At 60.1% G+C, this 27439-nt stretch overlaps 1 protein-coding gene across 12 annotated transcripts in view; it reads right to left on the bottom strand.

The window, feature by feature from the left end:
- Nucleotides 1-27439, bottom strand: part of ANO1 (anoctamin 1) — a 140609-nt gene that overhangs the window by 57103 nt on the left and 56067 nt on the right. For 10 of the 12 annotated variants that reach the window (XM_078057659.1, XM_036099576.2, XM_036099574.2 and 7 more), the window contains exons 2-5: nucleotides 22813-22985; nucleotides 14707-15039; nucleotides 2630-2728; nucleotides 1687-1838 (exon numbers count right to left, since the gene is read on the bottom strand). In XM_078057659.1, coding sequence (XP_077913785.1) covers nucleotides 1687-1838; nucleotides 2630-2728; nucleotides 14707-15039; nucleotides 22813-22985 — 757 coding nt within the window. Of the gene's footprint in view, nucleotides 1-1686; nucleotides 1839-2629; nucleotides 2729-14706; nucleotides 15040-22812; nucleotides 22986-23301; nucleotides 23378-27439 lie in introns of those variants that run through there. The other 2 variants (XM_078057660.1, XM_078057663.1) reach the window with 2 other exon arrangements.

Below are 27439 nucleotides of genomic sequence, written 5' to 3' on the forward strand. Positions count from 1 at the left end.
CACAGTTCACTGGAGTCGGCTCTCCGGGTTTCCAAGGCCCTGGGAAAGCACACGGTCCCCATGAGCCGCAACCGTGACATTGGGCAAACTCCCTCTAGACGCCAGGTGTGCCCTGACCCCGGGCATCTGGAACAGTCCGTGTCATTCCCCCAGCCCCCTCCGGGAGGCCTGCACACCCACACCTCCCTCCCAGGGATCTGCTTCCCTCTGATGATGCCCTCGGTCTCTGTGCCAACGCTGCCGGGGGTGGGGACCGTGCCGTCCGTCCCACCATCAGACTGCTAATACTGAAGACAGTCTCCCCATCCTTCACAGTTTCAGTCCTGAGGTCTTGGCCCCCACACATTTCCTAAGGTTTCCTGAGGGCAGAGGGATGTCTCTGGGAGAGGTCACCCAGTGCCCAAGGCACTCAGAGTACAGCTGGGGAGGGGGGCTCTGTCCCCATGGAGCCTGGAGGTAAGCCAGGCCTGGCAAGGGGGTGCCAAGGGAGGCAGCCGGGGCAGAGCCAAGGGAGGCCGGGGCGCTGGGGGTCCTAGAAGAGGGCGCCCTGGGAGCCCCCGTCCTGCAGCCAGTATAAGGGGCTGGGCTGGGGGCTGCTTTTTAAAAATGTCTTATTTCTGATCCCTGGGAGGATCAAGAGGATCAAGAAGTAACAGTGGAGGGCGCCTGGGTGGCTCAGTTGGTTAAGCGACTGCCTTCGGCTCAGGTCATGATCCTGGAGTCCCAGGATCGAGTCCCACATCGGGCTCCCTGCTCAGCGGGGAGTCTGCTTCTCCCTCTGACCCTCCCCCCTCTCATGCTCTCTGTCTCTCTCTCATTCTCTCTCTCAAATAAATAAATAAAATCTTAAAAAAAAAAAAAAAAAGAAGAAGTAACAGTGGAGTGCAGCGCTTGGCCCCTGCCCTGTGACTAATGCATTTGCCAGGCAGAAGCCCCAGTTCTGAGCTGAGAAACAGTTCTCCACATCCCGCGAGACCAGCGGCATCCTGGAGAGCCCCCATCCCACCCCCGCTTGTCGTCCGTGTCCCTCTGGGTCCCAGAGCCCAGGCCCTCTCTGTTCCCACCATTGCCCACACTCCAGCTCTGTCCAGTGAGGCCCCACGGAGGCCTGCAGCCGCCACTGACCCACTGCGCTCGGGAGCAGGGTAGGAGGGAAGGTTCTAGAACAGGTGCAGCCCTGCCAGGCAACGCTGCTGACTGCACGTCCCTGGAGCCTCAGGACTCCAGCTGCGGCTGCTTTTTAGTTCCTGCCTCCCAGAGCTCGGCAGCTTCAGGAGGCCTGGTTAACCAGACCCTCTCACTGGAACACGTCCCCGGAGGGACGGAACTGGGTGGGAGGGGGGAGATGCCCAGGTCACTGCTTTGGGGCTTTAAGCCAAGCCGCATGCACGTTTTCCTAAATGTCCCCAGTGGGAGGACGAGATTCTTCGCTCCGTAATTCCTCAGTTAACAGTAATCTTGGAAATCATTCTTGAACCCCTTCCATGCTGAAGAGCTATAAGCTCTTCCGAGAATGTGCTTCAGGGGCTGAAACCCCCACTTCTTTGGGGGGACGGAGAGCATCTCTGGCCTCAGGGGACCGTCCTGCAAGCTGCATCTCCCATGTCATGTACCACACTGCGGGGTCCCCACAGCAGGGCCCTCGGGGAAGGGGCAAGCCGGGAGGGGTGGGGGGCTCCCACTTACAGGTGCTGCTTCTCCCGGGAGAAGGGGTAGGAGAGTCTCTTTGTGGTCTGGGGTCTGTGCTCTGCCACCTTGGGCTGGATGGGGTCTGTGATTTTCTGGAGCACGGAGTTGATCTTCTTCAGGAGGCCACGGGTCTCGTTAATGTGATAGAGCTGCAGACCAGATCGGGAAGGGGGGGTGTCCGCGTCATCTGCTGGGCCGTGACCCTTGGAATCTATTCTCAGAAGGTCATAGGACCGTCCCACCCCACCGAGATGGCATGTCCTGGGAACAGAGCTCTGGGTGAGGGGGGGCAGAGTGCCCTCTCCGCGCCCAGTTTCCAGATAAACCCTCCAAGCTCTGAGTTTGAAGAGAGTCCCTCCAAAATGCAATCACAACACATCCCAGAAAACCTGCCTCCGGACTTTGTTTTGTTTCAAAAGAGGTAATCCACACGAGCTCAGTGGGTTTGAGGAGCCAGGGGCTGGTTGTCCCCCGAGAACAGCTTCACCCCCCTGCTTTCCTTTCTGCACATGAAGGAAAACACGGACCCTCGCTGAGCTCAGGAACACACTGTCAGACTGCTTCTCAGCCGGAAGCGTTCAGAGATTAAAAAGAAAAATCCCAGCAAGCTAGGCAATGTGATCAGAAGGAGTCTGATGAATTAGCCAAGACACCACGAGTGGGAATAACCAGAGCGGGAAGTCTCAGCATGTTCGTATCTGTAACAGGTTCCCCTGACCCCTCTGCCCGCACCATCTCCCGATGGGTTTGGTCTGGGGTCTCAGAAGACCCCCTGGGGCTGTGCGATACCCTCCATAATCAAGACGTGGGGGCCCACTGCCCTCCCAGGGGGTGGCTCCGAACCTCACTCGGCTTCTCCCCACCGAGCCCCTCCTGGCAATGTTCTCTGCCGGGCACCTGCGCCGCGCGTGGACCTCGGCGTCCACACAGAAGCACCAACCTTCTTCGTGGGCATCTTCAGTTTCAGGAACTCGGCCTCTCTGCACAGCACGTTCCAGGGTGCGTGGATCTTTACAAATCCAACCCCGTGAATCTTGGTCTAGGAAGGAGAGAAGGCCTCAGTCAGCGTGGAGAGCCCTGGGTCGGAAACCATTGCCCCACGGGCACAACCGGGGTCTACGGGGCAGCCGCTCTGTGGGGCTGCTGTCAGCGGCCCCTCGCTCTCCCCTCCTGGCACGGCCTCACAGCGCTGTCAGACTCTCCCCCTCGCACTGTGGCGAGGAGCCAAAAGGGCCCAGAAGGAGTCCCAGGGTCCAAAACACCTGGGGAGCTTGCAGGAGTGCAAACAGCACGGCCACAAAAGAGGAACTTTCAACAGAGAGCTGTTGCCCCGTCCCCGAGCAGGGGTGAGGAAGCGAAGGTGACCCCCTCTGGACACCCTCCCTCTGTGGGGTCGGGCCACACCTTGGCCTGCGCCCAGCAATCCCCTGGGGTCCCTGTGTCTGCGCTGATGGTCTTCACGTTCATGTGACTGGGCAGCCTGGTGCAGGGGCTCGAGGGTGGGCCTGTTCAAGCCGAGCACCCCCGAACCGCTGTGAGCTTGGAGGAGTCGCTCCCCGCTGAGTCAGCGTGACTGGATGACAGCGATGAACAGCCCAGGGCTGCTGGGAGCAGCTCGGCCACGGGCTCCATCAGAGCGGACACCACGGCCCTTCACAGTCAGCGGCTGTGCCCTGGCTTCACCGACGGGAACGCCGGGCTTGGGGAGACGGAGGCCCGGCCCAGGTTCTCCCCAGGATTAAAATAGCACACGACGCCACATTCCCACCCTGGGGTGTAAATCCCAAGGAAATGACGTCTGGACCTTGAAGAGATACGTGTGCACCCTGTTCATGCAGCACCGTCCACACCGGCCAAGACGGGGAAACGACCCACGCCCATCGACGGAAGAACGGATAAAGGAGCGCGTGCGCACAACCGAGTAGCACCCAGCCGCGCAAAAGGACGAAACGCTGCCCTTTGCCACGACGTGGATGCACCTGGACCTTCCGCCATATGAAATCAGCCAGACGCAGAAAGACAAAGACCGTGTGGTCCCTTGTATGTGGAACCTAATAACGTTTGTCTAAAAGGGCGGATTTCGCAGAGAGTAGACTGGTGGCTGTGAGGGACGTGGGGGGACGTACGTGGGAGGGCACAAACTTTCAGGGACAGGGAGACGGGTTCTGAGCCCTAATGTACAGCTCGGTGGCGAGAGTCCCGACACAGCGCTGGGTGCTCGGACGCCGCTGACGTCTTACGCGTGCTCGCCGCAATGAAAGAAAAGGAGTTGACTCTGAGGCCTGGTGGCTGCGCTCGTGACCTCATCCGTGTAACGTTCCACGACGCAGCGCACATCGAGTCACCGCATGGGCGCCTTCTGAGCATGCCATTACGGTGCTCGATTATTCCTGCAGCGTCGGGGCAGAGGGGGCCCGCGGCTTGTTGCACTAGCAGGAGTGGGGTCGTGGGTGAGAGGCACGGTGCCCCTAGTGACCCTCCATTCTTCTCTGTCCCTTGCTGACTTTCACGTTTAGGAGAGTCCCCGGCTGGAGCCCACAGCAGCGAGGAGGTAACACAAGGCGCATGTCCCATCAGCAGACTTCCTAGGCACCCCAAGATAACTGGGGTGCCCTGCGACGTTGATGCCACCACAACAAAAAGCAAAGAAACAGGACTTGTCCCTGAGCCAGAGCCGTCCACGGCGGAGGGGCCCGCGGTCCATCGGACTCCTCGAGGGGACCCCAGGGCTTAGAGCCCAGGCTGCCCCCAGACGGAGGTCTCACCCAGCTCTCCTTTTCATGGTTCTGAGGACTAAAGGGACTGCCTGGGAGTCCTGGTGAAAGGGACTCAGGCTGTGGGAGGGAGGGCGTCGCCAGTGCGGGCCCAGCCCTGCGCACTCAGGGCCGGCTGATTCCGGGCCTGCTTCTGACTCCCAGATCCCATGTCACGTCACCGGTCTGGGAATGGGCATAGCCCATGGGTTCACTGCAGGTTTTGGGGGGAAAAGCAATGGAGCCAAAGTCACTTGAGGATGAATTTTAAGAAAAACATCCTCAGCGGGCCAAATACAATCACCCATCAGCCCATGACGCCCAAGTTCACAGCCACTCAGGAGAACGCGGGCAGCTGGGCAGCGGGAGGGAACGCTTCTGGGTCAGGCCTGCAGACACAGTTACAGATGGACCCAACCTGCACCCCGCATGTCCCTGAGGCTGCACTCCACTTGGGGCTGCCCCCGACTCCGAGAGAAGGCTGAACACCCTGGCTTGCGTCTCCTCTGCCGGAGCAGCGCGCACTGAGGCCCCCAGGCCGCCCGCGGGGCCCGGGGGAGCCGCCCTGTCCCAGGCCTCAGTCTCGGCACCAGCCCACAGGCCTCCCCCGTGCTGCTGCAGCACGAGGCCCAGTCCTGCTCGGGGCCTCCACTCCCACAGCGTCCATCCACACAGCGCACGCGCCCCACATGTGGACGAAAGCCACACACGGTCACAACGGGAACAGCGATGGCCAGGAGGCTGAGACCCACGGACCGCTCACAACGCACCAGTCCCCACACTCCGTGCCCTGCTGTGTGCTTGCTCATTCGGTCCTCACCACGAGCCTGCGGGCTGGGCCCTACCGCTGTCCTCCTTCCGGAGCAAGGACGCTGAGGCACACTCTGCCAGCTCGTTAGATGAGTGTCCTGGTTCAGTGTCCTAGTTCGGCCGTAACACGTGACCACCTGGCTTAAAACGATTCATTCTCTCATGGCTCTGGAGCTGGAAGTCCGAAATCAAGGTGTCCTTATGGTCACACTCCCTCTGGAGGCTCGAGGGGGAGGGTCCTTCCTGGCTCTTCCAGCTGCAGGGGGCTCCAGGTGTCCCTGGGCTGTGGCCACACCCCTCCAGCCACCTTTGCCACCACGTGGCCTCTCCCCTGTAGGTCTCTTTCAAATCTCTCTCTCCTTTCTCTTCTAAGGACACCTGGCATTGGATTGAGGGCCCACCTTAAATCCCAGGTGATCTCACCCAGAGATCCTTGACTTACACCTGCAAAGACCCTTCCTCCAAATAAGGTCACACCTGCAGGTACCAGGCGGACACAGCTTTGGGCATCACCGTGCTCGCCCTGAATCTGCAGCTCAGAGCCCCGCAGGGCTTTGTGCAGGGAGCCTGTCTACACAGTGAGAGAAGCTTCCAAGAAGCACGAGCCCAGGATCTGGGGCCTGAAGCTGCCTCTGAGGAATGAGCCAGGACCAGGGCGTTCAGTGCAGAGACCCGATGCACGAGGGCTCAGAAGTGGGCTGGTGTGGGGCAGACTGCGGGGAGCCTGGAGTCCTGGCATGGCCCAGGGTTGGGCACACAGCACAAAGGCTTGTGGACAGACATATGCCAGTGAGAGCTGGAGGACCCAGCCCGGGGGTGGGGGGGTGGGAGAGGGGAGCCCAGATCCTCCTGCTGCCCTCCATGGGCGGGTCCGGTAGGCACCACATAAAGCCTTGAGATCCGGTGGCCTGAGTCGGCACCCTGTCCCATCCCTGTGCGTCTCTGGCAAGTAACTCGACCTCTCTGAGCCCATTCCCTCATCTGCAAATCTGTGCAGTATAAGACTTGCTTCATAGTCAGGGGAGGCCCTGGTGCTCTTAGCATCCCTGCCCAGTCCCCGGCTGGCAGGAAGGGTCTGCTCCGGACCACATCTCCTTGGCCACCGGGCAGCTGAGGCCACGCCAGCTTATGTGCATGGTCACCCTTGGCCAACAAGCTTGAGGCTGCCTCCCCAGCTCGGGGAAGCCCCGGAGGGCAGCAGGATCTGAGAGGCGGCAGCGTCCCCGGCCCAGGAGACAACCGGGCGTGGGGCCGATCTCATGGGGCGCCCTGGAGTAGGAAGAAGTGACTGTCGAGAGCCCACGCACGGCAGAGCCTGTCTTTCCCCCTTCCAGACCCAGGTCTATTTCTGGGCACTGCTCACCCACACACAAAGACCCAAAATATATTCTTCCCAGTCCCATGGAGACTTCTCTTGCCGGTGGTCACGGAGCTGGTGCCTGTGGCCGGCCTGCCTGGGAAAACACGCTCCTCTGTTTACGTGAGCAACGAGGTCTCTCCCAGGAAACATCTGGCGGGATTTGGGAAAGGGGTCGTGGGACCAGTTCGGGAAAAACACATACGGGATGTTCTCAAATGTGGTGCCCGGCCTGACCGCAGCCGCCCCCAGCGGAGAGGAAGCGCGAGACGGCCATATCCCCCTTTCCCCCGCCAGGCACCCAGAGCCGCGAGTCTGGCCCCGACTCTGGGCCTCCTGACGTGGAATTACCTGGGAGGCCACAGACCCGCCGGGGTGAAGGCCGGGAGCGCCAGGCCGGACAAGGGCAGGGGCAGGGCCCCCGGGCACACACTGGACGGGCAGCGTGCTCACCTGGCCAGGCGCTCTCCCGGCGCAGATGGAGTGTGTTCAAGCCTCCATTCTGAGCCCAACTCACAAAAACCGTGACCCAACCAGAACTGTTTCTGGCATTTTCCTTTAAGAAGGAAGTCACAAACGAAGCAAACATAACATCCCCACAGGGGGTTCATAGTGGCTGAGCGCCCCCGGGGCTCCCCCCAACATCCCCACGGCCACCCGTGGGCCTGGACATCCCGAGTCCGTGGGCTGGACCACGTGCGTCCGCCACCTGGCCACGGCCCCCTGTGGCGGCTGAGGCGCGGGCTGGGGATCGCTGGAAGGTTCGCATCAGTGAGGACCACCCGTGGGCCGCTTCTGCTTGCCCTCGGCTCCCCAGAGAGCTCCCGGCAGCACCACCTCCTCACCCCCGTGGGCCCACAGGCCGCTTCACGCCCCGGGCACCTCTCGGACTGCCGCGTAGGCCTGACTGAGGGAGCTGGGGTGCCCAGGTTGACGCTGCCCCCAGGGAGGCCTCCACAGCCGCGCCCTTGGAATGTCAGGGCTGCCCTGTGGGAGGGTTCGTGTTCTCGGCACCGATCTCTTGGCTTCCATCACTCAGGCGCGGTCACGTCCTGCACTGGGACAACCATGCCTCGTACATGCCCGTGGTGCTGCCGCCAGGGTCAAGGCTCAGGCGAGCTGGGGACCCAACCGAGGCTGCCTCTGCGGGAGGCCCGGAAGGTGTGCAAGGACCGGGAGGGGACATCTGCACCCCCCAGCCCCCCGCCTGACATGCTGAAGGAATACACGACAAATAAATCACCAGAAAACAGCCATTCACGGTCCTGCTTCTGTGACAAGCAGGTAGAGGACTCAGATCTACCGCCCCCCCCCCCCCGAGAAACAATAAAGGACGCGGGACAGAAAACAAAAGAAAATAAATATCACAGCCTCAAAGGAGCTCCAGAGGGAAGAGCAGGGCGCTGCTGGGCTCAGAACTGTGACCAAGGTGGGGCTGCTCCCAGGCAGCCCCAGGCCACCCCCGTGGAGGTGGACCCCCCAGACACCCCCAAAAAAGGCCCTCCTCCTCCACACATGGGCAACTGCTGCCGAGTAGAGCAGGACAAGGGGGAGGGAGGAGAGGGAGCGGGTAGAAGTCACCCTGAAGGGTCCTGGCCTCCAAACTCCTCAGCCCCAGTGGGTCTGGGGACCTCAGCCTGTGACCTTGGTTCAAGGTGGTTCCAGCTATAATATGCCCTCAGATGTGTGACGGACGCAAGCCCCAAGCCTCTCTGGATGAGGGCACCTTCCTCCCAGGCCTCGGGGATCCCCCCGGGCAGGGCAGGGCAGCAGGGCCAGGCCCACCAGGAGGAGAGCCAGCACAAGGGGCCCCCTCAGCCTGGGGACTCACAAACCAGTGAGGCTTACCTTGTTTAAAGAAATAAACGTCAGGACAGAAAGGTCCTGCAAAGGACAGGAAGCCACTAACAAAATGACAAAGCCAATTTGGAAAGGGACCAAACAGAACTTCCCAGAAATAAAGAAGTGTCGTAAGGAGCATTAAACACCCAACGAGTGTGTTCGAAGCTCCTCCGCCCCTCCGAGGGAAGGGGCCCCCCAGGAAGGAACAAATCTGGCCCGAGCTGTAGCTGCAGCATCTGCTGACCTCTGTGACCTCCGTGGCTCACTCTGCCAAGCCACCAAAGGGTTAACAGCCAGCTGGCAGAGGTCTCGATGAGCCAGAAGAGCCCACCCGGGCACACCACAGGCCTGGGGACACAGGAGGACGTCAGAACTGCAACCTGGGCGCCAAAGCTTTTACCCCCAAACCCTAGCACCCAAAGGGAGCTGTGTGATGGTCTCTGGGGGCTTTAAAGATGTGGCTTTGAAAAGAATGTCCAGGGGCGCCTGGGAGGCTCAGTCGTTGAGCGTCTGCCTTCGGCTCAGGTCATGGTCCCAGGGTCCTGGGATCAAGCCCCGCATCGGGCTCCCTGCTCAGCGGGAAGCCTGCTTCTCCCTCTCCCACTCCCCCTGCTTGTGTTCCCTCTCTTGCTATGTCTCTCCCTCTCTGTGTCAAATAAATAAAATCTTTAAAAAAAAAAAAAAAAAGAATGTCCAGAATTCACTTTAAAAATGTGCGTCCGCAAAACCAAGGCAAGCCCAAAGGAAGCCAGGCAGCGTATATAAAAGCCTCAACAGAACATGCATAAGGCATGAGAGCTTTAAGGCCAAAGAAATGAATGTGTAATGGTGAAATTATGAATGGAGAAATCACAGCTTCAGGACTAGACTAGGGGCCCTAACATCCCACTGTGCGAAAGGCCCAGTGGCCCAGGGGGCTGGTTCACACCACAGGCTTCAGGGCAAAGAACATGAGGCAGGACCACCCCTGCCGGGCCCTGTGGCCCTGGTCTCCTTGCTCCACCTCTCAGAGCCTCAGGCCCTTTCTTTCCACCTGTAAAGGGGGTCTCGTTCCTGGACCACCTTCTCACAGCAGGGATAGGGAGCCCACACAGCATGGGGTGGGGGTTTGCTTCCAAGCCCACAAGTCCCCCGGGCCATCTGCCATCATTTGTTTTCACACATGGGGATGTCAGGACTGGACCTCAGGTTTCTCAAGTCAAGGACCTCCACCCACAATGTCCCGGGGCGGTGAGGAGGTCTGCCCCCAGCCCCTCCAATGCTGAAGGCCGTGTCTGTCGCCAGTTAGCCAGACTCCAGAGCCACCTCGGACCCCTGCCTTGGACACCTGCTGGAAACGGTAGGAAACCCGGCCCCTCCCTCTCCTGTGCCCCTGGCAACACTCCCCACCACCTGCCACGGTCACCTGGCACTTTGTGGTGCACGAGGGGTCTCCACGTACTGGGGGACCCTGCCCTGCCCAGATTTGCCATCTGATTCCCGTCCGGCAGGAGGGAAGCTGGGAAAAGCAGCCTGAACCCAAGGGCTGCGGGCAAGGAGGTGTTCACTTCCTCAGCATTGGCCCAGCACCCCCAGGGGAGAGAAGTACCATCACCTCCTCCGTTTCACAGGTGGGAAAACCGAGGCCCAGAGAGGGGAAGCCACCTGCTCCCAGGCTGTCCCATCAGGAAGTGGCCGAGCGGGTCTGAAGCGCATAGGGGGCTCGGAGGCCGGCCTCACACCCCGCTGCGCTCCCCGAAGCCTGGTCTGGAAACAAAAGCCGCTCCCCTTCGCTGGCGTTTGAAAAGCAACATCCACGCTAACAAGGATGGGAAACACTTGCTGCCCGAGGCCCCCGCCAGCTCCGGGGCAGGAATGCGGAGAAACGTCAGCGGGCCAGCCCGGGTGCAGGGGTGAGCCCCGAGCGGCAGCATGAAAGCAAACAGACTTGACAGGGTCCCAGCGTCCCGAGCCTCAACAGTTCTGCCAAAGCCGGGGTCAAGTTCAACCTCGGGGCAGGGTGGGCCCCGGCCACCCCAGCACGCACAGCCGGGACTCTGGTGTGTGGCCTTCTCAGCAGTGACCCACGGACATAAATAATGTCCAGCAGGCTTTGAGGCCAGACTTGAAAAATGCTGGTTTCAGTTGCAAGGAAACATGCTCTCCTCCTTCTAATGGGAAGCCCGGAAGCTGACCCCACGGCTGTCGGGGGGACGGACGGAGAGACGCTCTCCTCCCTTCCTGCCACTTCCCGTCATGCCGTCCCGGGGTCTCTGACACGGGACTCCTCTTGGGCCCTCATGCGTGAGATGGACGTTTAGGACTGCCCCCTGGATGGAGGCCCTGAAGCCTGTCTTGACACCCAAGGTCTTTCTCTTCGGGGAGTCTGGGAAGCAGTTTTCAAATTCGGCTCCTTTGAGCCCACGGTGCCTGGGGAGGGGGAGGATGGGGGACCCACGGTCCAGGCTCAACCTGTCTGTACCCGGGGGTTATGAGTGAGTGTGTCTCCCCTGTTCTGTGGGCTCTCGGCCCAGTCTCTGTCTGGGGCTACCTCTGGGGTACCCAGCAGTGGATCAGGGCTTGCGTGGACACTGGCGGGCCCATCTCTGCGGATGCTTCTGCTGGCTCATGGGGGAAGAGGCCTGCACGTTCCTCACCTCTCCAAGGATGGTCCGGGCTCAGCAGCCACCACACACCCAGGGAGCTGGTTAGGAACACAGCTCAGGCCCAGGCCAGGCCCGCTCAGTCAGAGCCTGCACTTTGACAGGACCCCCTGTGGGTTCCTGGGCACATCCGGGCCCTGCAGCGGGGCAGCCTGCCCAAGGCTGGAGCTCACCCTCCAGACCACCTGCACTGATGTGGCCCCCACCACGAGTCACCGCCCGCACCTCGGCGGGCACCTCCAGGGGCCCCTGCGTGAGCCCCTCCAGTCCTGATAGAACCACTCCAGTGTGCTCTCAGCTGCTGTGGGGGGGGCGAATGGGGTCCCCCCAAAGAGACTTCCATGTCCCAACCCCAGAACCTCAGAACGGGACCTTATTTGGATTTTGCAGGTGTAACCACATTAAGATGTGGTCACACGGGAGGAGGGCAGGCCCTAAGTCCAACGTCTGGTGTCCTTGCAGGAAGAGAAGAGACGCAGAAGGACATACAGAAGGCGGCCGCCTGGAGGCAGAGGCAGAGGGTGGAGGGGCACCTGGAGCCCCCCAGAAGCTGAAAGAGGCAGGAAGAACCTGCCCAAAAACCTTCAGAGGGAGCCCAACCCTGTGGAGATCTGGAATTTGGACTTCTGACGTCCGAAACTGTGCGAGACCCCATTTGGGTTGCTTTAAGCCCCTGACCTGGGCTCACTTGCTACGGCTGCCCCAGGGCCACTATCCGTTTGGTGTCGTAAGAGCCGGCCTGCCCGTGCCCAGTCCGGAGGGTCTTCACCACAATAAACCTCCAGACTCGGGTCAAAGGCAAGCACACAGACGCCCCGTCTGCGTGGGGCGGGCGGCCCGCTCTGCCCAGGAGCAGCACAGCCTGGCGTACCCACTGGCCTCTCGAGGGGCAAAGGCAGGTGACCTCTGTGCCCCGGTGGCCTGCGGGCAGCTTCCTGGTCATGGCCGCAGAAGGCTGGGCCAGCAGAGTTCAAGAGGGCCCCCCCCCCCTCCACCCAGGAGCGATCTTGGCTCCCAGGGACATCCGGCAGTATCTGGGAGCATCTTTGGTAATCGTGACCCTGGGGTGCTACTGGGAAGGGCTGCTGCTGAATTTCCAACAGCAACGGCGCCAGGGCAGAGAAGCCCCGCTTTAAAGACTGATTCTCCACCTTCATCCAGCGTCGGCGTATCTGATAGAATGCGTGGATCTTTCTCCCCAGGAAAGTGCACATAAGCCCTTCGCTCCTCGTAATCAGAGCACACCCCTGGGAATGATTCATTAGCCAGGGCATCGCTCTCCAAAATAAAGGGGACAGCCACGAGCTGTTAATCATGCTGGCAGTGATCCGTGCTCACCCCTCGGAGGCCACCTCTGAACCAGGTTCTGGTCCTGCCTGTCTCTTGGAGGGTGGGGAGAGCACCAGGCTGCAGCAGACGGAGGGTTCTTCCAACAGCCTTGGGCCTTGTTCATGTCAGATGAAAGCTCGGGAATTACAGGGGCCCTCGTAAAGCAGTTTCGGACGCGAGAGACTCCAGCGGGCGCGGCTCAGCCCCGGCTTCAGCCACCTTGGAGACTGGAGCCGTGCACTGTTACCGCTTTCGTTTTTAAAACGGCCCCAATCAATTGCTGGAAAGCCTCTTGTAGCTACAGAGCCAAACTATCAATGAAATTCTTGGGTCACTTATTGGGAAAACTGGATGTTCTTTGGTGACAGTAACCACTGTCTCTATGTTTGTTGGTTTTTTATTTCAAAGTCACGATTGAGAAGATGGAGTTTCAAGAAAGGTATTTGGGACGTTGCAGTTGGTTGGACTTGGAAAGGCTCCTTTCTCTCTCCCCCTCCGCAGGAACCGTAATATATGATTTGATGTTAACAACACCCCAGGAGAATCTGCCACGTTAAGCACCTTGCCCTTTACTCATGATCACCCAGTGACGTAAATACTACTGTTATCTCCATGTTATAGAAGGGGAAACTGAGGCCTGAGCTGCCAACAAGTCTCGGAGGGACAGGCAGAGGCTCTGGGACCTGTCCGGGGCCAGTGTGAATTCCCAGACTTTGGGGGGCCTTCTGAGCACAGGGCTCTGAAGCTGTCGTGGGAAAAGAATGAGGGGAGCGGAGACTGCATCCCTCAGGGAGTGGACCAGGCAGGTGCAGACCACAGCCCAAGCTCACAGCTCTGCACGAGGGCGCTGCAGCCTCTCCCGACTCTGACGGAGCCCGTCTCTTCCTCCAGCTATGAACTGTCAACAGTTGGGGCAGAGTCTGAATACTGACCCAGTGTTTGCACAAAAAGCAGGGGGCTGGCAGGGCGGAACCATGCCCTAAGTCAGAGACCTGCCTGCTCCCCTCTCCCTAGGGGCCAAGTGTCAGGTCACAGAAAACCCTGAAGGACCTGCACATGTGTGTGGAGAGACCCTGCAGCCTCACCGGGACCTGCCTGGTCATCGACGCTCGCACACCCTTGCAATCCCGACGGGGACCACTCCTGCTGCAGAAATCCACATCCGCCAGGTAGCCGAGCCTCAGAAGGAGAAGGCCACCCAGAGAAATACTCCGCGTGCATCACAAGACCCCTCGGCCACTAGGTCCGCAGAGAAAGAGGCCCCACTGAGCAGTTCTGGGTGAGTTCAGGGCCAGTACTATCAACGTGGCATGAAAAAGAGCTCACACCAGCTCCTTCATCGACGAGCCTGCTGGCCGAAGCACCCCAAGGGCATCCTTATCACCGGACCCAAAGTGTTCATTATTTAAGGGCATGGAGGTCCTCAACGATGAAACAGCAAACTGAAACCAGATTTTACTTTAAACACCCGCAGCTGGCTCAGGGCTCCCCCAGCAGCCTGCTGACCCTCTTACTGTGGTGTAGAGACTCCCCGATTCTTGATTAGTCCGCACAGGGACACTGTGGCGGGCTACGGGTGTGTCCTGCGACGCTCACGGCAGGAAGCCCCGCCCCCGCCCTCGTGCACAGAGAGGTTAAGGAGCGGAGCACACAGCAAGCCTGCTGACGGGTTGAGAGAAGCACCCCTGTCCCAAGGGCTGCCCACCACTGCCGCCTTCCCTCCCGCCGCCCGGGCGGCGCTGTGCACCAGTGAGTCAGGCCTTTACTCTCCCCAGAAAACCTTCCTTCGAAAGATTCTCAGGCTTTGCCAGGGACAGGCGCTCCTGAACACAGTGTGATGGTCAGGGGATTTCAGAGCAGCAGGGCCTCCCAGGGATCAACGCAGACCAACCGCCCCACTTGACAGATTGAGAAACTGAGGTCCCGAGAAGGGCCAAGGTCAGCCACCAAGAGGACTCCCAGGAGGGAGGGGCACGTCTACCCAGGAAAGGAACTGACCAGAGCAGGAAGTGCCGTGACCCTGGAGGTCATTGCCGAGAAGGCCTTAACCTCCTCCAGAGCAGATGTCGTTGGGGGGGGCAGGCGCTGGTTTGGGGCTCCCCCAAACCCCAAACCTTAATAAGCGATTGCTACCAACTCAACAGGAGCAGCCTTTCCATCAGCCGTTCTCGGAGCACCAGCTAAAGCCAGAAGAGCCCCTCCCCACACCAGCTTCTGGAAATGGTGGTGCGGGGCCCGGCGGGTGCGCCCACCCCACAAGCCCACAAGATGCAGGGATAGTTACGTCCTCGTCTCGCTCCAGCTCCAGGCCGGACTCCAGGAGGTTCCCCTCGTACTCCTCCCTGCGGAATCGCTTGTCGTCCTCGTGGTAGTCCATCGGGGGCTCGGGGCCACCTGCCGCCCCCACGCTCCCCTTGCCCGGCAGGGGCTGGTCCTGCCTGGCACCGCGGGCAGCCAGGGCAGCATCGCTGTGCTGCACCCTCCTGGCCAGGGTCCTGCTGCCCGAGGGCCTCTTGGGATGGTACACCAGGATGTAGTCCACCTTGCGCCTGCCATCCCGGAAGTAGAGGCCGTGCTTGCACTCGGCGTCAGGGTCCACGGACAGCGAGTTCAGCAACTGTGGTGGAAAAGACAAATCACTGGCCGTCAGGCCATCACGGCCAGGCCTGTGGAGGGGAGCAGGGTCCAAACTGGACCGCTTCCTCCACCCGCCCCACCCGCCTTCAGTAAAGCTGTGCCGCGCATCCACCCCGCGAGAGCACCGTCCCGTGCACACAGCGGCCCTGTCTTCGTGGAGCTGACATTTGGAGAAGGACACATGCGCCATAATCACACGTGGAGGCCAAGCTGGAGCCTCACTGCTCAGAAGGGCCCCCGGTTCTATGGAGCTAGATCAGGCTTGCTGGGAAGGACCAGGCTGCTTGCAAAGGCAATGGGAAAAGCTGCAAGGCCACCCCTTTCCCCACTCCCAGAAGTGCTCGTTACTCACTCCCACAGGGTCCCGGGCAGTGCAGAGCTGAGCTCAGGTTCTGCACCCGCAAATCTCAACCTTCAATGGCCAGAATGCATGGCAACGTCATATCAAAATGGCCACGGGCCCACGATGGCCCTCACCTGGCCTGGCTCCAGCTCAGCCACTAGCTAGCTGCCTGTTAGTTTGGGTTCCCCCAAAAGCAGCCCCCGAGTTGAGCATTTGGGTTCAGTGGTTTACCTGAGAGGTGGTCTCAGGGACCAGAGTCGGGGCGGGGGGGCAGGCACAGAGGGAGGGGCCGACAGAGGGTCACTGCCTTGGGCAGCTGGGCTCCAACCTGCTGGTGCCCAGAGGGTGAGGAAGCTGGGTGGTTATCCACCACACCTGGGTGTTAATTCCCCGCCCTGCACGTGGCCTCCACCTGCTCCTGCACCGAGCGTGCCCTGGGGGGTGGGCCGAGAGGTAGGCGCAGGGCCCGGTTTCCTTATCTGCCTAGGGGGCTTGGCGGGGGGCCAATGAGATAGAAATCTGGGCCTGCGCATGAAAAACTGGGACCTCTGCGCAGTTGCAATCACGCATGGCTGCTGGTAACGCTAAACCCGAATTTCTAGAGCTCCTGTGGGATTTTGCTGGTTACCGAGGGCAGAGAGGTTAATCGGCAAGCTGGTCTTCAGCAATAAGAGAAAATAAATAACATCATGCTGGAAGTATTCTAACCAGCAACTCCACACCACCGACGGCCCTCAGAGCCGAGCCTCACGTCCTGCCCCTGATCCCCTGGCTTCTGCCCCACTCCTGCTATCAGTCCTAGAGACGCACTGTCATCCGAGAATGAGGCCCTCCCCCACGGAGCATGAGGCCGGCCTGTGGCTAAAGGCAGGCCCTGAGCCCCACGGCTGGGGGACAGAGCTGTGTCTGGAGGGTCTCCCCACAGGGTCGCCTAGAGCCCTGGGATGGCTGCCCCCGGTGCGAGGGGCTCCACAGCACTGTACGCATGGTCGGGAGAACAGCAGGGGTCCCTCACTCCAGGGCTGGTGGTCTAGGTTAGGCCCAAGGTGCAACAAGGACATCTGGGGGGGGCGCCCATGTGATCAGGTGTCTTTCCAAATGTCCGGCTCAGGGGCAGGGGAAGAGAGGAGAGGGAAAGAGGAGAAGCGGGGGGATGCCTGCAACGTGCCATCTGCCCAGGGAAGGAGGGATAGGGGCGTCTGGACAGGGCCTTTGTGGGGTCTGGATTCCTTCACCCCTGGTGGGGGCGGGGGAGTCGCTCCCCTGAATCTCAGTCTCCCTGGTTGGCCCCAGGACGCTCACAGCCTGACAGGGCACGGCCAGCACCCGGAGCTGGCAGGCGGCTGGATGCAAGCCGTCCATGCCCACCCACGGTACCACGGAATCCAGTGCCACTCTGGTGGTCTTCACGGGACCCCGCAGTGTAGATGCTCCCTTGGCCCACTCTTACAGGTGTCCGTCCAGAGACTTCGGGTGTGTAGGGTGGGGGAAGGGGAGAAGGGAGGCCCAGCCCAGGACAGCGTCCACGGAAGACCCCAGTGTCTTTTGCGGGGTCATATTGCAGGAGAGGTGGGAAAGAGTTTGTCAGGGAGGACACAGAGGCTCAACAAGGCGAGGTGGGTTATAGCACGGGTGGGAGGCTGAGCCCAGCCCTGAGTCCTGTCTGCACACTCAGGGCGCTGCCCTCTTGCTGGTGGTAACACTCTTTCTCAGCATGGGGCATGTCCTCTTACTGAGTCCTGACCCTGTGAGGGGGCATGATGGGTAGGTCTACTTGACCCGGAGACAGTGGGGCTCACATGTGTGAAGCGGTCAGCCCGTGCTACCAGGGCTAAATCCCCTCCGGCCAACCCCCAAGAGCCCTCTCCAACGCTCATGCCCAAGGACACAGCTAGGGGGAGTCCTGCCCCAACCGTTCCCGGAGCCAGGAGGTAAGGTCACAGTGGAGGGGACGTGTGGGGCAGTGGGCGGCCTCAGATAAGTCTGGGCTTGGTCCCGCTCCAGCTAGGAGGCCTGGGAGAGATTCTCTACCTGCTCTGCTCCTCGCCATCCACCTCTGCAAGATGGGAGGGCAATGTAAGCTGCCCCTCTGGTGGCCAGGACGACTGACTGAGCCACAGGACGCCCGTACGGGGTGGATGCTCCCTCTAACTTGCAGGACCGGCCCCTGGATGCCACACTGTGCCCCCCGCCCTCAATCCCAGCGCCAACAAGCGCTGGTTCTCCTCAATACCACAGGAAGGTCAGGGAAGGGGGAGCCGCGGTTTCCCTCCTCCGGGGGGGGGGAGTGGGCAGGAAACCCAGACCCGCGGCCGCGTGTGGAAGACACCGCGGGCGTTCAGGGAAAGCAGCCGCTGCCGGGCAGGGCAAGGGCTTGGGAGGCGGCCAGACAAGGCGGACGCGTGGTCTCCGGGCGGGCAGGGTGCAAGAGCACACCTGTTTCCTGGGCACCCAGACTCCCAGTGCCTCTGCGAGGGGCTCATCTCTATTTCCAAATGGGGAACTTCCATCATCCGAGCGGGGCCAGGCGTCCGTGTATGGCTCCCGCCTGTACCACCGTCCCCAGCTTCCTCTCCCCACTGCCCCGGGGCTACCTGGAGTCAGGACATCCTCGTCCCCTGCTCCTTGACTTTGCGCACGCTGCACTCCCCACCTGCATGCCCTGCCTCCCTTCTCTGTGCTTTGTGATCCTACCTAGCTTCCCAGGCAGGGGACAGATCCTGCCTCCTCAGTGCTCTGGAGGTCCCTGCCCCCTCCGGCCAGTGCAGGTCGCCTGGGCCAGGGCCGCCTTGAAAACATCTATTCACAAGCTCTTCACTCACAGAGGCCCCTGAGCAGGGTGGTGGGGTCCCCGAAGCTGGGCAAGCGACTGCCCCTAACACACCTCCATCTAGAATCTGCTACACACACACACACACGGAGGGCTTGGTCCTGGTGGAGGCCCCATACATGCCCATGGTTGGCTGGAATAATGGCTGATATTGAACAAAGTGGACAAAAACCCCCTAGCGAGAGGGAAGGAAATTCAGAGTGAGCCCATCAGGTCAGAGAGCAGGGAAATTACTCTGGGGGACAGCCAAAAACCCTCCACCATCGTGAGACAGGAAAAGGTTGCCAGGTTCAAAACTGAACAATGACCACCTATCTGCTGGGGCCCGATCAGGAGCCTTTGGGGCCTGACAGCCTGGGGGAGAGCAGACATATCCCCTAAACATCTCCCTCCCCCCGGGGGCGCGGTGGTGGCCCAGAGGCCTCATCCACAATGACTGTCCTTCCAAGAGCAGCTGTGGCATCCCAGGTGCACAGTGTAATCTCCTGATCCTTCTGGAGCCCTCCGTGTAACGTGAGGGTCAGGGGGAATAACCGGACCTCCCCCGTTCAACGTGATTTCCCTCCTAGGGTTATTGGAGTATAAAACATGCTCTGTATGTAAAGAGTTTACAACAGGGCCTGGCATGTGATGAACCCCCAAGAGAAGTGTGCTCTAACTGGGAATTGAGATGAGCACAAATAAAGAACTAAGGGAGGACGATCTCCTGGTCAAAGTGGACCACAAGTGAAAGAGGGTGGCAGTGCAGGATCCAGATTGTTAAGTGACCAAGGGAGCTGGATGCGCTTCTGGGGCCAGCAGGAGGCAGCAGAAAGCTCTGGCGCCCTGCTGTGAGAGTCCCACATTTCCCTCCCCGGCCTGGCTCTGTCCCTGATTTGTTCTGTGCTTCTGGACAAGGTGCTTCACTGTTTGGGTCTTAGTTTTATAAAATGGGGGCGATCCTATCTGAGTAAGTGTAAGGGATTAGCAACCTTTAAACAGAAAGATTGGGGTCCCTTTCTACCACACCATACACGGGCAAGGCAGAGCCCAGGGTCTGGAGAGTGAATCTGAGCTGGGTTTTGGGGGAGCCAGAGAGGTAGTCTCCGTGGTGGCCGTGTGTCTCTCTGGGGCCCTTCCATGGAGCAGTGGAGTGGGTGCTTTTTTTGTGCAGGACGGGACAAAGAGATAAAGATTTAACTTGCAGCAGGAAGGATACGGGTTAGACTCTATGTATAACTTTCCAGTTCAAAAGCTTGAAAAAACTTCAAAATGTTCTCCGTTCCGTATCCTTAAGAAAGGGGCAGGTGGCCCCTCAGCCCACCTTTCCTGAAGGCAGGGGACCTCTCGTTCGTCTTTCTGATGTGGCTATGGAATGAATGAATGAATGCACGTAGGCACACATGAATGACAGAAGCTTGGGTTCTGCACAGTTCCTGGCAGGGGCCACCAGATCAAGGACACCGGGGCCTAGGCCCAGCCCGGCTGGCAACTTAAACACAACGCTCCCCAGCTCTGAGCCTCAGCTTTCTATCTGCAAGGTGGGGACAAAAACGCCACCCGCCTCCTCAACTGGAGTCACAGAAGTCTTGAGTGGACACGATTCATGGGAGATCTGAAAGTATTTTGAGGATCATCCCGGAGTGTTTGGCGGGACATGCTCCCAGAAGGAGCTTCCCTGACGACGACGGGAAATATGGTAGAAGAGAAGAAGCTTCCTGAGGTCACGCCGGAGGGCGTCAGGGGACAGAGGTCCGCTCCACAGCGGGACTGCCCCCCACGCCACAGGCAGCGAGAGGGTAGTCTACATCGGGTCCACATCTGCCTCTCCGGGCTCCCTTCCCCAGCTCTGAGAGGGGAGGGGAAGGAACCCCGTGTCCACACCGTGGATGTTGGACTGGGACCAGCACTTGTCTCTCTGGCTTCTTGCTTGGAACCAGAGCCCCAGGAGCTGAAGTCACACGTTTGTGTGAAATAGCCAAAGCCGGGACAAGTCTAAATGATCATGCTCAGAGAATCTGCTACATTCCCTTGTTCCTAAGATGGGGAAAATGAAATCAGGAACCTGCAACATTTCTTTGGGTTCGGGGACTCTTTGAATACACTTTGGAACTTCACTCTCATTCCCCCAATCTTAAAATCAAATCACCGGCACTACAAATCAATGTAGGATCCTCGAGCACACCGCACAACCTATAAACAGGTCGTCCCCCCCTTGCCGATAAACAGAGAGGTGCTCTTTCTTTGCAGGCAGGCTGAAGCCAACACCCGGTACTCCTCTCTGGGGTGTCTGAGCTTGTTGGGGCATACGGATCAGGGCCACTGACAACCATCGGGAAGAAAGTAGAAACTCTCAAAGATAAACACAAAGAAAACTCAGTGAAATAAATTGCATTCAACCTGGCCCCTGGCTTTTGAAGTCATTTCTTGCACCCTGTTGTGCAGAAACCATGAGGTGATTTTTATCCTTAAACTTGGGAATGACAGGTCGAGGAGAGGCCCCGGGGCGCTGGCTGGCAAGTGCAATCCCTGCCTGGGATTGGGACTTCCGATGGCCAACTTAAACTCCACCAACACCACAGGGGCACGTACGGACGCCTGTCTGGGAACTCCTTGAAACGCAGCCCACGCCCTCTGGCCTGCATAGAGCCGCCTTCACCGGGTGACTCAGGGTAATGACTGAGCAACAATCATTGGCTCAAGCTGTGCTGGGGATGCCCTGGGAGGCTGTCTCCATCACGCTGCCTGCCCTGCAGGCCCCCCGCTCCTAGAGCTGCTGCTTCCTGTCTGCCTGGCAGGACACTGCTTGGCCACCTGTCCTTCCTTCGGTCAGTGCCCCCGATTCACAGCCCCCCAAACCTGCCCACAGTAAGAGCTGTGTGCAAAATAAGTCAACAGTCTCATCGGGGCTTGTCTATGTGTTTCCAGACCATGGAGACCTCAAACGGAGGGCCAAGTCTTTGCAGACTTCGTGGCCCTTGCCAGGGTTTGGGGAAGACAGAGAGTTTCTGGATCCACATAAGCAACAGGTTCCTGAACTACAAGTCCAGACACCATTGATAAGGGCTCCAGTCCTTATTTTGGGTCTACCCCATCATCATGTCGAATGCCATCTACCTCTGGAACGTCCACTCCTTTCCATCTCCTTGGGTGTCACCGTCTCTCGCGCCTTCTAACTGGTGTCCCCACATTCCCACCTCTGGGTCTTCCCAGGTGAGATTTCTTTGTCTGAGAGGCCCCGCCCAACCCCCATTACGGGTACAACCAGCTCCTTCTCCTCCAGGATGTCCGTTCCTCTGCAGGCTGCCCATGGCCCCCTGCTTCTGTGTCTTGGCCCTGCCAGCTCTCCACCCAGCGGGTGGGTGGCTCCCCTCTTGGCTTCAGTGGCCTCACTGGCGGAAACAGCACGGACCCTACAGAGTTGTGAAAATTAAGCGAGCTAATCCTCAGCCGCAGGCCGGCTGCTACGGAAGTGCCCCTCTGCCGTTGTCCCGGGCCCCCTTCCATCACCACCTCCTCCAGCCCCAGATGGGCACACTCCCCGGTCTCGTTCGCTGTGGGTTCCCGCAGCCTGGTCCACAGCAGGCACACTGTTGGCTGACATGATGGCTCTGAGCTTCGAAGGCCAACGGCATTGATCACAGGCAGGCACCCCTTTCAATCCACACTGGTTCCCAATGCCCCCCTGCATCTCTGTGCGAGCTCGGCAGCAGAAGGGGTGCAGGGCCTGAGGGTCTCTGCCTTCCCTGGAACACAGCTAGCCACCCTGCCAGGATCCCATCCCACAGGCACCTCCCCAAAGCCCGGGCTCTCCAGTCCTGAGGCTGCAGAGGCAGGCCTGGATCCTGGCGAGGTCAGAGCAAAGAAACAAGGCCGGGACCTCAGGCAGCTGCTGTGGGGGAAGGAGGCGGGGGAGAAAGGAGAGTCTGTTCTCTGGTCCAGACTGAGCACCCTGGGGTCCCCTCTGCTTCCCCGGGGGGCCCTTCTCAGCCCCTCCCTCCTGGGGCAAACTGTTCTAACTTTAAGCCAAATCCCTCACTGGCCAGTTCTGCCCTCCAAGGATCCCTCTGCCCTCTGGATCTGGCCCCGTAGAGAATGGTGGGGGTAGCAGACCCCGCAGAGGGGTCCCCAACCACGTGGCCAGCTGGCACCCGCTTCCCCCTGCACCAGCCCCAGGCGCCGGCAGGGAACTGGACCTGCGCAGAAACAAGTCTGGACCCACCGGCGTCCCCCTGCTCCCCCCGGGGGCGCCGAGCGCTCCCCTGCGGGACACGGAGTTCCCGGGAACTCCGTGCTCCCGGGCAGGTGAGGCAGTCGCCGGGGGTTCCAACCCCCGAAGGGCGCGGAGGCTGCCAACCTCTCGCGGATCCCCCCACCCCCACCCCGCTGCCCCGAGCCCCCACGGAAAGGGGGCGTCCCCCCCGGGCCCAGCCGTGGCACGCTCAGGCTCCTGCCCCCGGGGACGGGGGCGCCTCGTCCGCGGGTGGGCGCTCCGCACGCGCCCCGAGCCCCGCGAGCCCCCGCCCCGCCCTCCCTGCGCGCGCGCGGCGCAGGTGAGCGGCCTCCCTCCCTCCGTCCCGGGCGCGGCCGCCCGCACTCACCGTGCCCTCGGACGGCAGGTAGCCGATGTCCTCGATGGCGCAGATGTTGATGATGTGGACGCTGCGGTCCTCGGCCGGGAGCGTCGAGTACTTCTCGTTGACCCTCATCGCGGCCGCCTGGGCGCCGGGCCGGCCGGGCGGCGCGCCCTCCGCATCCACGGCCGCGGCGGCCTCTGCGGGCGGACCGGGCAGCGTTGGCGCGCTCGCAGGGGGCCGGGCCTCCCGCCCCGCCCGCCGCCCGCCCGCCCTGCCCGCGCCCCGCGCGCTGCGGCCGCCCCCCTGCGGCCCCGGGCGGCCCGGCGCTGCTGCGCGCTGGGGCAGGGGCGGCGGCCGCGCGCTCAGACTCTCCGAAGGAATTTAAACACGGGAAGAAAGCGCGCCATGCCTGCGGCCCCTCCAGGTTTTATTTTTATCCGGGAAAGCGCCCCTTGGAGTTTTTGAGGGTGGCCAAGGTTGCATCCCAGGGAGAAAACTTCCAACAGCCCCCACCTTTAATAAAAGTCTCCAAACGTCGCACTTTGTGTCCGGTCACCTTGCAGGGGAGGGAGCCCTCGGAGGTTGGCGTGGGAATGCTCTCTCTGCCCCTTCCTCCTCGCCCTGGGGGACTTCTGCGGCCACTCAGACCTGACCTCCTCCAGGGAGCCTCCCCTGCTTCCTGAGGGCCCACCCTCTCCAGTTGGCCCTGCTCCCTCTGTGGCTCCCCCATGTACACGTCTCTCTGAGCCCCCATTTATGGAAGCTTCCTCTCCCGTGACCAGGCTCGTGGGCCTCACTGTGCAGAGGGGCACGAGGAAAGGGCCTGGGGCTCATGCAGAGCTGCCTGCACTCCTCCTGTGTCACTCTACTCCCTCCCTGAGGGAGGGACGGTGACTTGGATTGCTTTCATCCCTAAGGAGCAGGGACCTGGCCCATGGGAGGTGCTCCCCAGGACAGGTTTTTAATCCACCATCCCCGCAGGAGGATGACAAAGTCTCCAGGAGCAGCCACGCCCAGGTGTAGCCCCCAGGGGCCACCCTGGCAACTCTGCCCAGTGGGAATAAAGTCTCCTTTTCCTCTGCCTCCATACATCTTGTTAGGTCTTCGGGGTGTGCACTGAAAGCCACCTCCTCCAGGCAGTCATCCTGGATTGCCCCTCACTCAAGCACTTAAGCCCTTGACCACAGAGCTTCCTTTACCCATTTTGCTTTGGGTTCATACACTCGATGCCCAATGGCTGCTTGTCAAACGGCCACTGAGGAACATTCCAGGCCTACAGAAGTGATCATAAAGCTGTCTTGCAATGTGCTGATGCCATCAGCATGCATTGGGTCCAAGGGTGGATTCTGGAATCAGACAGGATGGGGGTGGGGGAGATGGGGTGGGGTCTGGCTCCAGCTCTGGCGCCTTCCAGCCCTGTGACCTGGGTCAGGCGTCCTTAGCCTCACAGAGCCTGCGTCTCCTTCCGTGAACGTCAGTGTGCGTGAAGCTGGGGCTCGGCAGCTGGCACGGGGGGGGGCTGGGCGGTGGGGACCACCGTTACTGCTACTGTCATCTTGTCATTGTCGTGACCTTCCCTTCTCCTCACCCCCATTTAGGCTCAAGTTTGTGAACCTCTTGAGCTTTGAGAGGTGTAGTAAGATTAGTCTGTCCTGGGGTGAGCCTTGCCAGTGGGCGCTGAGTGGCCCTCAAGGACCCTTTGTCTGCATCTTGGACGGCGAGCGCAGGTTTGGACAAGTGTGCCAGGCCAGCTAAGTCCTCACCACAAACAGCCCTCCCTGGCCTCTGCCACGCTGAGGCCAGTTTGAGCTTTCCAGGCTGGGAAGAATCTCACACACACACACACACACACACACACACACACACACACACGCGCGCGCGCGCGCACACACAAGATTATGTAACTTCATTCTCTTATCCTTGTTGGTAAACAACCAAGATTGTGTAACTGTAATGCACTGACTTTCTAAATTTATTTTCGAGTGACAAAGGATCTTGCAGAAGTCTCCAAGGTATGATTTGTGAAAAAGCAGCAAAACTGTGATTCCTCAATTCCGGGTACCCTGGCATTCCCAAACGCCTGGACTGCTGACTGAGTGGGCTCGGGGGGGGGGGTGCCTGAGCCCTTCTGGGAGCTGCTACAGAGTGGGGGACAATCTCTCAGGCAGGGTGGCACCCACCCCCCTGCTCTGGCTTTGCCCAAGAAGCCCGGTGTCACCTGCTTCTGTGATTTATGACTTAGCCGGGTCCAGACACCAGCTTGCTCGTAAAGCATCACTTTCCCTGCTACGTATCAGCACATTTCCTTGCTCTGCCTCTCTCCCTGCATTCTGCGTCCTCTTGCCGCCCCCCAGGCTCCCAGGTCCACAGCGTGGAGATGCTTCGGCAGGCCGAGGGGACCTGCAGGGTGGCCTCTGCACAGAGCAGAAAGGACAGGCCAACAGGGATGGATCCTGTCCCCGGGGCCACTGTGACCTGGGCTGGGACTGCGTGGGTCTTGGGATTTCAGGGACCAAAAAGTAAGAACAACATTCCCCCAAACCAAGGAGGGCAATGGGATTCTTCTCTGCCGAGCTCTCCCCCAAGTTGGAACTTTAAAGCCTCCCCGGTCTGGTGATGATTTCAGCTGCTGGTTTCCTGCCTCACGCCATCTCCTGTGGGCCATCCTGTCGGGACCGTGTCTCTGTTCGCAGTCGCTAACTGCTTCTAAACTGGCCCTCTAGAAATACTGTTGCATCAGCTTTGCACTTTTTGCTTTTGGACTCAGTGAGTCTCATCATTAAAACCCCAAAGGGACAGATCTCAACAACAGGATTAATTCCCCGCTCATGAATAAAAACCAGCTTCATTAGTCTAAATGGGACATTTTATTATGGGAAGCTCTGGGCTTCACGGCTCACCCTCCCTGCCACCGTGCTGCCCTCTCGTTATATTGTGATGTTAGCCGCTGTTACGCTCTTAGGTCTTTGCTGGCGTTGTAATAATCGCCAGGAGTACGAGCACGGGGTGACAAGGGACGCCAGAGGGGACTGAGCCGCGAGAGAGCCTCCCTTGTAAGAGGCTCGGAGGGCCCTTCCCAACATCAGTTTCCCCTCTTTGCCCCTGCCCACGAGAAGGAATGTCTTGCTCTGTGCCCTGCCCAGCTGCGCGTGCCCCAGCACTTCCCCGGCTGTCGCTGGCCCTAGCAAAAAAGGTGAACAAACCAAGCGTTAGACTTCGAGGCAGGACGAGGCCCTCTGCCTGGCCAGGCCGTGGTGAACCCCGGGTCAGGGATAATTCCAGCGACGGCCTCGTCTAGTATGGTGCCCTGGGGCTGGGCTTCTCCACGGCACTGCTGACGTTTGGGGCTGGATCACTGTTTGTCCCGGGGGCCAGGCTGTGCCCTGTAGGATGGTCAGCGGCATCCTTGGTCTCTACCCACTCGACGCCAGGGGCACCTCTCCCTCCCAGAGTGACAACTACAAACATCTCCAGACATTTCAGGTGTCCCCAGGGGGCAAAATCGCCCCCAATGGAGAGCCACTGTTCTTGGGCTTACCTCCGGCTCCTGCCTGCACTCTCCAGGAAGACCCGGGAGGCTGATTTTATCACCCAAGTCCTCAGATGGGAGTGCAGAGGCCCGGAGAGGTGATGTGCTTGGCTTCAGGCACAGCCAGGAGGCAGATCTGGCTTTCCATCTGGGTCTCCTGACCGTCCAAACCAGGGCTCATTCCATGAATCCAACACACACATGCGTGCACGCACGCACACATAGAACTAGAGGGATAGGAGGTAAGAGATTTGGGTTTTACAAAATGCATAGGTGGCCCTGGCTACTCTCAGTTGGTGGAGGGGGTAGTACGGGGCATAGCCAGGCTGCGCTGACCCCGGACTCTGGCCATCCTCGCAACAGGCCGGGTTTCTCCCCAATACGGATCTCTGCACTCAGAGGTGCTAAATAAAGTGTTGACTCACAGGGGCAGCCGGGTGGGGAAGACCGCATGAAGGAGTGAGCTGCTCATGAGTCAGGGCTATTGTGAGCTCAACAGCCCCGTCCTGCTCCCACGCTGGCTCGGCACCCCTGCGAGTGTCCGGTGGGCATCCCGTTTGGGGAGGACACGATGCCAAACAGGTTTATGACTTCATGTGCTAAAAGCACCTTGGGGTGTAACCTCCCCCGGGGGGAGACATGCCTGGAGGCGTTATAACCGAGATAGGGTGGGCAGGAACGGGACTCCTGTCACTTCCTTCCCTCGCATGATGTCAGAACCCGAGCAGTGGGCAGGGAGACTCCGTGGGCACGGAAACCGCCAGCCCAAAGTTCTGGAGTGCAGCCAAAGCATGAAGCTCTGTCTGGGGGATTTTTTTTCTTCCCCCAACGGAATCCCTGGACGTTATTTCCTTCAGAGCGTTTTCAGATGCTTCGTGTGCTTTGCTAACCCATGCTTGCCCTCTGAGAATTCCTAAGAACCCAAAAAGCACCCTGGCTGGGTTAGAAGCTGGCCACCTCAGCCAGCCGTCACCTCCTCCTGGAAGCCTCTCTGGTCCGGCTCTGTTCTGTTGTCCCCGCTCCCAGCTCCGTCCCGGCGCTCAGACTCATTTCTGCTCCACGGTCCCGTCTTCTGCTTTATTTGTACCCTTCACCCCCTTCCTGTCCTTGGCACACCACAGA

Source organism: Halichoerus grypus, chromosome 11 (assembly GCF_964656455.1).
Source record: "Halichoerus grypus chromosome 11, mHalGry1.hap1.1, whole genome shotgun sequence".
NCBI classification, from domain to species: domain Eukaryota; kingdom Metazoa; phylum Chordata; class Mammalia; order Carnivora; family Phocidae; genus Halichoerus; species Halichoerus grypus.